A 13,774-nucleotide genomic window follows, 5' to 3' on the forward strand; every position below is an offset into this window, starting at 1 on the left:
CTGTGGACGATTGTGATTAGTGGGGGGTAGTCAGATTTCCAGACCACTTGACCAATGGGTTAAAGGGAGGTATGATCCTTGTTCCAAGACCCGACGATCGGGATCAGGGAGGAATTCAGATTTCCATGACACTGGACGATGGGGATACGGAGTAATTCCAGAGTTCCAGACACTGGACGAGTTCCAGGTACGAATGGGATAGGGAGGTAGTCATGGTTCCAGACACTGGACAGACATGGGGGATAGTGGGTAGTTCATTGTTCCAGACACTGGACGATGGGGATAGGGAGGTTCCAGTCAGAGTGAGGTTCCAGACACTGGACGAGGGAGGTAGTCAGAGTTCCAGACACTGGACGATGGGGATAGGGGAGGTAGTCAGAGTTCCAGACACTGGACGATGGGGATAGTGGGGTAGTCAGAGTTCCAGACACTGGACGATGGGGATAGTGGAGGTAGTCAGAGTTCCAGACACTGGACGATGGGGATAGGGGGGTAGTCAGATGTTCCAGACACTGGACGATGGGGATAGGGAGGTAGTCAGAGTTCCAGACACTGGACGATGGGGATAGTGAGGTAGTCAGAGTTCCAGACACTGGACGATGGGGATAGGGAGGTAGTCAGAGTTCCAGACACTGGACGATGGGGATAGGGAGGTAGTCAGAGTTCCAGACACTGGACGATGGGGATAGTGGGAGGTAGTCAGAGTTCCAGACACTGGACGATGGGGATAGTGAGGTAGTCAGAGTTCCAGACACTGGACGATGGGGATAGTGAGGTAGTCAGAGTTCCAGACACTGGACGATGGGGATAGTGGGGTAGTCAGAGTTCCAGACACTGGACGATGGGGATAGTGGGGTAGTCAGAGTTCCAGACACTGGACGATGGGGATAGTGGGGTAGTCAGAGTTCCAGACACTGGACGATGGGGATAGGGAGGTAGTCAGAGTTCCAGACACTGGACGATGGGGATAGGGAGGTAGTCAGAGTTCCAGACACTGGACGATGGGGATAGGGAGGTAGTCAGAGTTCCAGACACTGGACGATGGGGATAGTGAGGTAGTCAGAGTTCCAGACACTGGACGATGGGGATAGGGAGGTAGTCAGAGTTCCAGACACTGGACGATGGGGATAGTGAGGTAGTCAGAGTTCCAGACACTGGACGATGGGGATAGTGAGGTAGTCAGAGTTCCAGACACTGGACGATGGGGATAGGGAGGTAGTCAGAGTTCCAGACACTGGACGATGGGGATAGTGGAGGTAGTCAGAGTTCCAGACACTGGACGATGGGGATAGGGAGGTAGTCAGAGTTCCAGACACTGGACGATGGGGATAGTGAGGTAGTCAGAGTTCCAGACACTGGACGATGGGGATAGGGAGGTAGTCAGAGTTCCAGACACTGGACGATGGGGATAGGGAGGTAGTCAGAGTTCCAGACACTGGACGATCGGGATAGGGAGGTAGTCAGAGTTCCAGACACTGGACGATGGGGATAGGGAGGTAGTCAGAGTTCCAGACACTGGACGATGGGGATAGGGAGGTAGTCAGAGTTCCAGACACTGGACGATGGGGATAGTGAGGTAGTCATGGTTCCAGACACTGGACGATCGGGATAGGGAGGTAGTCAGAGTTCCAGACACTGGACGATGGGGATAGTGAGGTAGTCAGAGTTCCAGACACTGGACGATGGGGATAGGGAGGTAGTCAGAGTTCCAGACACTGGACGATGGGGATAGTGAGGTAGTCAGAGTTCCAGACACTGGACGATGGGGATAGTGGGGTAGTCAGAGTTCCAGACACTGGACGATGGGGATAGGGAGGTAGTCAGAGTTCCAGACACTGGACGATCGGGATAGTGAGGTAGTCAGAGTTCCAGACACTGGACGATCGGGATAGGGAGGTAGTCAGAGTTCCAGACACTGGACGATGGGGATAGTGAGGTAGTCAGAGTTCCAGACACTGGACGATGGGGATAGGGAGGTAGTCAGAGTTCCAGACACTGGACGATGGGGATAGTGGGGTAGTCAGAGTTCCAGACACTGGACGATGGGGATAGGGGGGTAGTCAGAGTTCCAGACACTGGACGATCGGGATAGTGAGGTAGTCAGAGTTCCAGACACTGGACGATGGGGATAGGGAGGTAGTCAGAGTTCCAGACACTGGACGATGGGGATAGTGGGGTAGTCAGAGTTCCAGACACTGGACGATGGGGATAGGGAGGTAGTCAGAGTTCCAGACACTGGACGATGGGGATAGTGAGGTAGTCAGAGTTCCAGACACTGGACGATGGGGATAGGGAGGTAGTCAGAGTTCCAGACACTGGACGATCGGGATAGGGAGGTAGTCAGAGTTCCAGACACTGGACGATGGGGATAGGAGGTAGTCAGAGTTCCAGACACTGGACGATAGGGATAGTGAGGTAGTCAGAGTTCCAGACACTGGACGATTGGGATAGTGGGGTAGTCAGAGTTCCAGACACTGGACGATGGGGATAGGGAGGTAGTCAGAGTTCCAGACACTGGACGATGGGGATAGTGAGGTAGTCAGAGTTCCAGACACTGGACGATGGGGATAGGGAGGTAGTCAGAGTTCCAGACACTGGACGATGGGGATAGGGAGGTAGTCAGAGTTCCAGACACTGGACGATGGGGATAGGGAGGTAGTCAGAGTTCCAGACACTGGACGATGGGGATAGTGAGGTAGTCAGAGTTCCAGACACTGGACGATCGGGATAGGGAGGTAGTCAGAGTTCCAGACACTGGACGATCGGGATAAGGAGGTAGTCAGAGTTCCAGACACTGGACGATGGGGATAGGGAGGTAGTCAGAGTTCCAGACACTGGACGATGGGGATAGGGAGGTAGTCAGAGTTCCAGACACTGGACGATGGGGATAGTGAGGTAGTCAGAGTTCCAGACACTGGACGATGGGGATAGTGAGGTAGTCAGAGTTCCAGACACTGGACGATGGGGATAGTGGGGTAGTCAGAGTTCCAGACACTGGACGATGGGGATAGTGAGGTAGTCAGAGTTCCAGACACTGGACGATGGGGATAGGGAGGTAGTCAGAGTTCCAGACACTGGACGATGGGGATAGGGAGGTAGTCAGAGTTCCAGACACTGGACGATGGGGATAGTGAGGTAGTCAGAGTTCCAGACACTGGACGATGGGGATAGTGAGGTAGTCAGAGTTCCAGACACTGGACGATCGGGATAGTGAGGTAGTCAGAGTTCCAGACACTGGACGATGGGGATAGTGAGGTAGTCAGAGTTCCAGACACTGGACGATGGGGATAGGGAGGTAGTCAGAGTTCCAGACACTGGACGATCGGGATAGGGAGGTAGTCAGAGTTCCAGACACTGGACGATGGGGATAGTGAGGTAGTCAGAGTTCCAGACACTGGACGATGGGGATAGTGAGGTAGTCAGAGTTCCAGACACTGGACGATGGGGATAGGGAGGTAGTCAGAGTTCCAGACACTGGACGATGGGGATAGTGAGGTAGTCAGAGTTCCAGACACTGGACGATGGGGATAGGGAGGTAGTCAGAGTTCCAGACACTGGACGATGGGGATAGTGAGGTAGTCAGAGTTCCAGACACTGGACGATGGGGATAGGGAGGTAGTCAGAGTTCCAGACACTGGACGATGGGGATAGTGAGGTAGTCAGAGTTCCAGACACTGGACGATGGGGATAGGGAGGTAGTCAGAGTTCCAGACACTGGACGATGGGGATAGTGAGGTAGTCAGAGTTCCAGACACTGGACGATGGGGATAGTGGGGTAGTCAGAGTTCCAGACACTGGACGATGGGGATAGGGAGGTAGTCAGAGTTCCAGACACTGGACGATGGGGATAGGGAGGTAGTCAGAGTTCCAGACACTGGACGATGGGGATAGTGAGGTAGTCAGAGTTCCAGACACTGGACGATGGGGATAGTGAGGTAGTCAGAGTTCCAGACACTGGACGATGGGGATAGGGAGGTAGTCAGAGTTCCAGACACTGGACGATGGGGATAGGGAGGTAGTCAGAGTTCCAGACACTGGACGATGGGGATAGGGAGGTAGTCAGAGTTCCAGACACTGGACGATCGGGATAGTGAGGTAGTCAGAGTTCCAGACACTGGACGATGGGGATAGGGAGGTAGTCAGAGTTCCAGACACTGGACGATCGGGATAGTGAGGTAGTCAGAGTTCCAGACACTGGACGATGGGGATAGTGAGGTAGTCAGAGTTCCAGACACTGGACGATGGGGATAGTGAGGTAGTCAGAGTTCCAGACACTGGACGATCGGGATAGGGAGGTAGTCAGAGTTCCAGACACTGGACCATAGGTATAGGGAGGTAGTCAGAGTTCCAGACACTGGACGATGGGGATAGGGAGGTAGTCAGAGTTCCAGACACTGGACGATGGGGATAGGGAGGTAGTCAGAGTTCCAGACACTGGACGATGGGGATAGGGAGGTAGTCAGAGTTCCAGACACTGGACGATGGGGATAGGGAGGTAGTCAGAGTTCCAGACACTGGACGATGGGGATAGTGAGGTAGTCAGAGTTCCAGACACTGGACGATGGGGATAGTGAGGTAGTCAGAGTTCCAGACACTGGACGATGGGGATAGTGAGGTAGTCAGAGTTCCAGACACTGGACGATCGGGATAGGGAGGTAGTCAGAGTTCCAGACACTGGACGATGGGGATAGGGAGGTAGTCAGAGTTCCAGACACTGGACGATCGGGATAGGGAGGTAGTCAGAGTTCCAGACACTGGACGATGGGGATAGGGAGGTAGTCAGAGTTCCAGACACTGGACGATCGGGATAGTGAGGTAGTCAGAGTTCCAGACACTGGACGATCGGGATAGGGAGGTAGTCAGAGTTCCAGACACTGGACGATCGGGATAGGGAGGTAGTCAGAGTTCCAGACACTGGACGATGGGGATAGGGAGGTAGTCAGAGTTCCAGACACTGGACGATCGGGATAGGGAGGTAGTCAGAGTTCCAGACACTGGACGATGGGGATAGGGAGGTAGTCAGAGTTCCAGACACTGGACGATCGGGATAGGGAGGTAGTCAGAGTTCCAGACACTGGACGATGGGGATAGTGAGGTAGTCAGAGTTCCAGACACTGGACGATGGGGATAGTGGGGTAGTCAGAGTTCCAGACACTGGACCGATGGGGATAGGGAGGTAGTCAGAGTTCCAGACACTGGACGATGGGGATAGGGAGGTAGTCAGAGTTCCAGACACTGGACCATAGGGATAGGGAGGTAGTCAGAGTTCCAGACACTGGACGATGGGGATAGTGGGGTAGTCAGAGTTCCAGACACTGGACGATGGGATAGGGAGGTAGTCAGAGTTCCAGACACTGGACGATGGGGATAGGGAGGTAGTCAGAGTTCCAGACACTGGACGATGGGGATAGGGAGGTAGTCAGAGTTCCAGACACTGGACGATGGGGATAGGGAGGTAGTCAGAGTTCCAGACACTGGACGATGGGGATAGTGGGGTAGTCAGAGTTCCAGACACTGGACGATGGGGATAGTGGGGTAGTCAGAGTTCCAGACACTGGACGATGGGGATAGGGAGGTAGTCAGAGTTCCAGACACTGGACGATGGGGATAGGGAGGTAGTCAGAGTTCCAGACACTGGACGATGGGGATAGGGAGGTAGTCAGAGTTCCAGACACTGGACGATGGGGATAGGGAGGTAGTCAGAGTTCCAGACACTGGACGATGGGGATAGGGAGGTAGTCAGAGTTCCAGACACTGGACGATGGGGATAGGGAGGTAGTCAGAGTTCCAGACACTGGACGATGGGGATAGGGAGGTAGTCAGAGTTCCAGACACTGGACGATGGGGATAGGGAGGTAGTCAGAGTTCCAGACACTGGACGATGGGGATAGTGGGGTAGTCAGAGTTCCAGACACTGGACGATGGGGATAGTGGGGTAGTCAGAGTTCCAGACACTGGACGATGGGGATAGGGAGGTAGTCAGAGTTCCAGACACTGGACGATGGGGATAGGGAGGTAGTCAGAGTTCCAGACACTGGACGATGGGGATAGGGAGGTAGTCAGAGTTCCAGACACTGGACGATGGGGATAGGGAGGTAGTCAGAGTTCCAGACACTGGACGATGGGGATAGGGAGGTAGTCAGAGTTCCAGACACTGGACGATGGGGATAGGGAGGTAGTCAGAGTTCCAGACACTGGACGATGGGGATAGTGAGGTAGTCAGAGTTCCAGACACTGGACGATGGGGATAGTGGGGTAGTCAGAGTTCCAGACACTGGACGATGGGGATAGGGAGGTAGTCAGAGTTCCAGACACTGGACGATCGGGATAGGGAGGTAGTCAGAGTTCCAGACACTGGACGATGGGGATAGGGAGGTAGTCAGAGTTCCAGACACTGGACGATTGGGATAGGGAGGTAGTCAGAGTTCCAGACACTGGACGATGGGGATAGGGAGGTAGTCAGAGTTCCAGACACTGGACGATTGGGATAGGGAGGTAGTCAGAGTTCCAGACACTGGACGATAGGGGATAGGGAGGTAGTCATTGTTCCAGACACTGGACGATGGGGATAGTGAGGTAGTCAGAGTTCCAGACACTGGACCATAGGGGTAGGGAGGTAGTCATTGTTCCAGACACTGGACGATGGGGATAGTGGGGTAGTCAGAGTTCCAGACACTGGACGATTGGGATAGGGAGGTAGTCAGAGTTCCAGACACTGGACGATGGGGATAGGGAGGTAGTCAGAGTTCCAGACACTGGACGATGGGGATAGTGAGGTAGTCAGAGTTCCAGACACTGGACCATAGGGGTAGGGAGGTAGTCATTGTTCCAGACACTGGACGATGGGGATAGTGAGGTAGTCAGAGTTCCAGACACTGGACGATTGGGATAGGGATAGTGGGGTAGTCAGAGTTCCAGACACTGGACGATGGGGATAGGGAGGTAGTCAGAGTTCCAGACACTGGACGATGGGGATAGGGAGGTAGTCAGAGTTCCAGACACTGGACGATGGGGATAGTGAGGTAGTCAGAGTTCCAGACACTGGACGATGGGGATAGGGAGGTAGTCAGAGTTCCAGACACTGGACGATGGGGATAGGGAGGTAGTCAGAGTTCCAGACACTGGACGATGGGGATAGGGAGGTAGTCAGAGTTCCAGACACTGGACGATTGGGATAGGGAGGTAGTCAGAGTTCCAGACACTGGACGATGGGGATAGGGAGGTAGTCAGAGTTCCAGACACTGGACGATGGGGATAGTGAGGTAGTCAGAGTTCCAGACACTGGACGATGGGGATAGGGAGGTAGTCAGAGTTCCAGACACTGGACGATGGGGATAGGGAGGTAGTCAGAGTTCCAGACACTGGACGATGGGATAGTGAGGTAGTCAGAGTTCCAGACACTGGACGATGGGGATAGGGAGGTAGTCAGAGTTCCAGACACTGGACGATGGGGATAGGGAGGTAGTCAGAGTTCCAGACACTGGACGATGGGGATAGGGAGGTAGTCAGAGTTCCAGACACTGGACGATGGGGATAGTGAGGTAGTCAGAGTTCCAGACACTGGACGATGGGGATAGGGAGGTAGTCAGAGTTCCAGACACTGGACGATGGGGATAGGGAGGTAGTCAGAGTTCCAGACACTGGACGATGGGGATAGTGGGGTAGTCAGAGTTCCAGACACTGGACGATGGGGATAGGGAGGTAGTCAGAGTTCCAGACACTGGACGATGGGGATAGGGAGGTAGTCAGAGTTCCAGACACTGGACGATGGGGATAGGGAGGTAGTCAGAGTTCCAGACACTGGACGATGGGGATAGGGAGGTAGTCAGAGTTCCAGACACTGGACGATGGGATAGGGAGGTAGTCAGAGTTCCAGACACTGGACGATGGGGATAGGGAGGTAGTCAGAGTTCCAGACACTGGACGATGGGGATAGGGAGGTAGTCAGAGTTCCAGACACTGGACGATGGGGATAGGGAGGTAGTCAGAGTTCCAGACACTGGACGATGGGGATAGGGAGGTAGTCAGAGTTCCAGACACTGGACGATGGGGATAAGGGAGGTAGTCATTGTTCCAGACACTGGACGATGGGGATAGTGGGGTAGTCAGAGTTCCAGACACTGGACCATAGGGATAGGGAGGTAGTCAGAGTTCCAGACACTGGACGATGGGGATAGTGAGGTAGTCAGAGTTCCAGACACTGGACGATGGGGATAGGGAGGTAGTCAGAGTTCCAGACACTGGACGATCGGGATAGGGAGGTAGTCAGAGTTCCAGACACTGGACGATGGGGATAGGGAGGTAGTCAGAGTTCCAGACACTGGACGATGGGGATAGGGAGGTAGTCAGAGTTCCAGACACTGGACGATGGGGATAGGGAGGTAGTCAGAGTTCCAGACACTGGACGATGGGGATAGGGAGGTAGTCAGAGTTCCAGACACTGGACGATGGGGATAGGGAGGTAGTCAGAGTTCCAGACACTGGACGATGGGGATAGAGGTAGTCAGAGTTCCAGACACTGGACGATGGGGATAGGGAGGTAGTCAGAGTTCCAGACACTGGACGATCGGGATAGGGAGGTAGTCAGAGTTCCAGACACTGGACGATCGGGATAGGGAGGTAGTCAGAGTTCCAGACACTGGACGATCGGTATAGGGAGGTAGTCAGAGTTCCAGACACTGGACGATGGGGATAGGGAGGTAGTCAGAGTTCCAGACACTGGACGATGGGGATAGGGAGGTAGTCAGAGTTCCAGACACTGGACGATGGGGATAGGGAGGTAGTCAGAGTTCCAGACACTGGACGATGGGGATAGTGAGGTAGTCAGAGTTCCAGACACTGGACGATGGGGATAGGGAGGTAGTCAGAGTTCCAGACACTGGACGATGGGGATAGGGAGGTAGTCAGAGTTCCAGACACTGGACGATGGGGATAGGGAGGTAGTCAGAGTTCCAGACACTGGACGATGGGGATAGGGAGGTAGTCAGAGTTCCAGACACTGGACGATGGGGATAGGGAGGTAGTCAGAGTTCCAGACACTGGACGATGGGGATAGGGAGGTAGTCAGAGTTCCAGACACTGGACGATGGGGATAGGGAGGTAGTCAGAGTTCCAGACACTGGACGATGGGGATAGTGAGGTAGTCAGAGTTCCAGACACTGGACGATGGGGATAGGGAGGTAGTCAGAGTTCCAGACACTGGACGATGGGGATAGGGAGGTAGTCAGAGTTCCAGACACTGGACGATTGGGATAGGGAGGTAGTCAGAGTTCCAGACACTGGACGATGGGGATAGGGAGGTAGTCAGAGTTCCAGACACTGGACGATGGGGATAGGGAGGTAGTCAGAGTTCCAGACACTGGACGATGGGGATAGGGAGGTAGTCAGAGTTCCAGACACTGGACGATGGGGATAGGGAGGTAGTCAGAGTTCCAGACACTGGACGATGGGGATAGGGAGGTAGTCAGAGTTCCAGACACTGGACGATGGGGATAGGGAGGTAGTCAGAGTTCCAGACACTGGACGATGGGGATAGGGAGGTAGTCAGAGTTCCAGACACTGGACGATGGGGATAGGGAGGTAGTCAGAGTTCCAGACACTGGACGATGGGGATAGGGAGGTAGTCAGAGTTCCAGACACTGGACGATGGGGATAGTGGGGTAGTCAGAGTTCCAGACACTGGACGATGGGGATAGGGAGGTAGTCAGAGTTCCAGACACTGGACGATGGGGATAGGGAGGTAGTCAGAGTTCCAGACACTGGACGATGGGGATAGGGAGGTAGTCAGAGTTCCAGACACTGGACGATGGGATAGGGAGGTAGTCAGAGTTCCAGACACTGGACGATGGGGATAGGGAGGTAGTCAGAGTTCCAGACACTGGACGATGGGGATAGGGAGGTAGTCAGAGTTCCAGACACTGGACGATGGGGATAGGGAGGTAGTCAGAGTTCCAGACACTGGACGATGGGGATAGGGAGGTAGTCAGAGTTCCAGACACTGGACGATGGGGATAGGGAGGTAGTCAGAGTTCCAGACACTGGACGATCGGGATAGGGAGGTAGTCAGAGTTCCAGACACTGGACGATGGGGATAGGGAGGTAGTCAGAGTTCCAGACACTGGACGATGGGGATAGGGAGGTAGTCAGAGTTCCAGACACTGGACGATGGGGATAGGGAGGTAGTCAGAGTTCCAGACACTGGACGATGGGGATAGTGGGTAGTCAGAGTTCCAGACACTGGACATGGGATAGTGGGAGGTAGTCAGAGTTCCAGACACTGGACGATGGGGATAGGGAGGTAGTCAGAGTTCCAGACACTGGACGATGGGGATAGGGAGGTAGTCAGAGTTCCAGACACTGGACGATTGGGATAGTGAGGTAGTCAGAGTTCCAGACACTGGACGATGGGGATAGGGAGGTAGTCAGAGTTCCAGACACTGGACGATGGGGATAGGGAGGTAGTCAGAGTTCCAGACACTGGACGATCGGGATAGGGAGGTAGTCAGAGTTCCAGACACTGGACGATGGGATAGTGAGGTAGTCAGAGTTCCAGACACTGGACGATGGGATAGGGAGGTAGTCAGAGTTCCAGACACTGGACGATGGGGATAGTGAGGTAGTCAGAGTTCCAGACACTGGACGATGGGGATAGGGAGGTAGTCAGAGTTCCAGACACTGGACGATGGGATAGGGAGGTAGTCAGAGTTCCAGACACTGGACGATGGGGATAGGGAGGTAGTCAGAGTTCCAGACACTGGACGATGGGGATAGTGGAGGTAGTCAGAGTTCCAGACACTGGACGATGGGGATAGGGAGGTAGTCAGAGTTCCAGACACTGGACGATGGGATAAGGAGGTAGTCAGAGTTCCAGACACTGGACCATAGGGGTAGGGAGGTAGTCAGAGTTCCAGACACTGGACGATTGGGATAGTGAGGTAGTCAGAGTTCCAGACACTGGACGATGGGGATAGGGAGGTAGTCAGAGTTCCAGACACTGGACGATGGGGATAGGGAGGTAGTCAGAGTTCCAGACACTGGACGATGGGGATAGGGAGGTAGTCAGAGTTCCAGACACTGGACGATGGGGATAGTGAGGTAGTCAGAGTTCCAGACACTGGACGATGGGGATAGGAGGTAGTCAGAGTTCCAGACACTGGACGATCGGGATAGGGAGGTAGTCAGAGTTCCAGACACTGGACGATCGGGATAGGGAGGTAGTCAGAGTTCCAGACACTGGACGATGGGATAGGGAGGTAGTCAGAGTTCCAGACACTGGACGATGGGGATAGGGAGGTAGTCAGGTTCCAGACACTGGACGATGGGATAGTGGAGGTAGTCAGAGTTCCAGACACTGGACGATGGGGATAGGGAGGTAGTCAGAGTTCCAGACACTGGACGATCGGGATAGGAGGGTAGTCAGAGTTCCAGACACTGGACGATGGGGATAGGGAGGTAGTCAGAGTTCCAGACACTGGACGATGGGGATAGTGAGGTAGTCAGAGTTTCCAGACACTGGACGATGGGATAGTGAGGTAGTCAGAGTTCCAGACACTGGACGATGGGGATAGTGAGGTAGTCAGAGTTCCAGACACTGGACGATGGGATAGGGAGGTAGTCAGAGTTCCAGACACTGGACGATGGGGATAGGGAGGTAGTCAGAGTTCCAGACACTGGACGATGGGGATAGTGGGGTAGTCAGAGTTCCAGACACTGGACGATCGGGATAGGGAGGTAGTCAGAGTTCCAGACACTGGACGATGGGGATAGTGAGGTAGTCAGAGTTCCAGACACTGGACGATCGGGATAGTGGAGGTAGTCAGAGTTCCAGACACTTGACGATCGGGATAGGAGGTAGTCAGAGTTCCAGACACTGGACGATGGGATAAGTGAGGTAGTCAGAGTTCCAGACACTGGACCATAGGGGTAGGGAGGTAGTCAGAGTTCCAGACACTGGACGATTGGGATAGTGGGGTAGTCAGAGTTCCAGACACTGGACGATGGGGATAGTGGGGGTAGTCATGGTTCCAGACACTGGACGATCGGGATAAGGAGGTAGTCAGAGTTCCAGACACTGGACGATCGGGATAGGGAGGTAGTCATGGTTCCAGACACTGGACGATCGGGATATAGTGAGGTAGTCAGAGTTCCAGACACTGGACGATTGGGATAGGGAGGTAGTCATTGTTCCAGACACTGGACGATGGGAATAGTGAGGTAGTCAGAGTTCCAGACACTGGACGATGGGGATAGTGAGGTAGTCAGAGTTCCAGACACTGGACGATCGGGATAGTGAGGTAGTCAGAGTTCCAGACACTGGACGATGGGGATAGGGAGGTACAGATCGATGGGATAGTGGGGTTAGGAGTTCCAGACACTGGACGATCGGGATAGGGAGGTAGTCAGAGTTCCAGACACTCAGGAGGTAGTCAGAGTTCCAGACACTGGACGATTGGGGTAGTAGTGAGGTAGTGAGGTAGTCAGGTTCCAGACACTGGGATGTGAGGACGATCGGGATAAGGAGGTAGTCGTTCCAGACACGGGATAGTGAGTAGTCAGAGTTCCAGACACTGGACGATTGGGGATAGTGGGGTAGTCATGAGTTCCAGACACTGGACGATGGGGATAAGGTAGTCAGGTTCCAGACACTGGACGATGGGATAAGGAGTAGTTCAGAGTTCCAGACACTGGACGATCGGGGATAGGGAGGTAGTCATAGGTCCAGACACTGGACGATCGGGATAGTGAGGTAGTCAGAGTTCCAGACACTGGACGATTGGGATAGGGAGGTAGTCATTGAGTTCCAAACACTGGACGATGGGGATAGTGAGGTAGTCAGAGTTCCAGACACTGGACGATGAGGGATAGTGAGGTAGTCAGAGTTCCAGACACTGGGACGATTCGGATAGTGAGGTAGTCAGAGTTCCAGACACTGGACGATCGGGATAGGGAGGTAGTCATGAGTTCCCAGACACTGGACGATTTGGGATAGTGAGTTAGTCATGGTTCCAGACACTGGGTAACGATCGGGATAGGGAGGTAGTATCATGGTTTCCAGGACACTGGACGAGTTCCAGAGAAGGTAGGTCAGACACAGGACGATCACGTCAAAACTAAAGCTAAATTCAACTGTTTTACGGATCACGTCAAAAACTATCTCTACGTCAATTGTTGTACGGAGGAATCCGTCATCATGACATAATTCAACTGTTTGTATGGGATTACATCAAAACCTAAGTAAATCAAACTGTCTAATATGGATCACGTCCAAAACTAGCTAAAATCAACTGTTGTACTCGGAATCACGTTCAATAAATTTAAGGTAAATCAACTTGTTGGTACGGAATCACGTCAAAAAACTAAGGTAAATCAACTGTGTGTACGGACACTCACGTCAAAACTAAGCTAAATCAACTGTTGTACGGAATCACGTCAAAACTAAAGCTAAATCAACAGTTGTACGTGATCACGTCAAAACTGAAGCTAAATCAACCTGTTGTACGGATTCACGTCAAAACAAGCTATATCAACAACTGTTGATAACGGAATTCACGTGCAAAACTTAATGACTAAATCAACTGTTGTACGGAATCACGACCAAAACTAAGCTAAATCAACTGGTTGTACGGAATCACTGTCAAAACAAGATGTCAGAAATCAACTGTTAAACCGGATCAAAGTCAAAACTAAGCTAAAATCAACTGTTGTACGGAATCACGTCAAAACTAAGCTGAAATCAACTGTTGTACGTACACGCGATCACGTCAAAAAACAAAGC

The 13,774-nt window shown here is 53.1% G+C and overlaps 1 protein-coding gene across 1 annotated transcript in view; it reads left to right on the forward strand.

The window, feature by feature from the left end:
- Positions 1–212: 212 nt before the first annotated feature.
- LOC138319842 (putative uncharacterized protein DDB_G0281733) overlaps positions 213–13,774 on the forward strand; it is a 108,851-nt gene continuing 95,289 nt past the window's right edge. Inside the window, exon 1 of the mRNA XM_069262972.1 lies at positions 213–371. Within this exon, the coding sequence (XP_069119073.1) occupies positions 213–371 (159 nt within the window). The remainder of the gene's footprint in view (positions 372–13,774) is intronic.

The sequence above is a fragment of the Argopecten irradians genome, chromosome 3 (genome assembly GCF_041381155.1).
Source record: "Argopecten irradians isolate NY chromosome 3, Ai_NY, whole genome shotgun sequence".
NCBI classification, from domain to species: domain Eukaryota; kingdom Metazoa; phylum Mollusca; class Bivalvia; order Pectinida; family Pectinidae; genus Argopecten; species Argopecten irradians.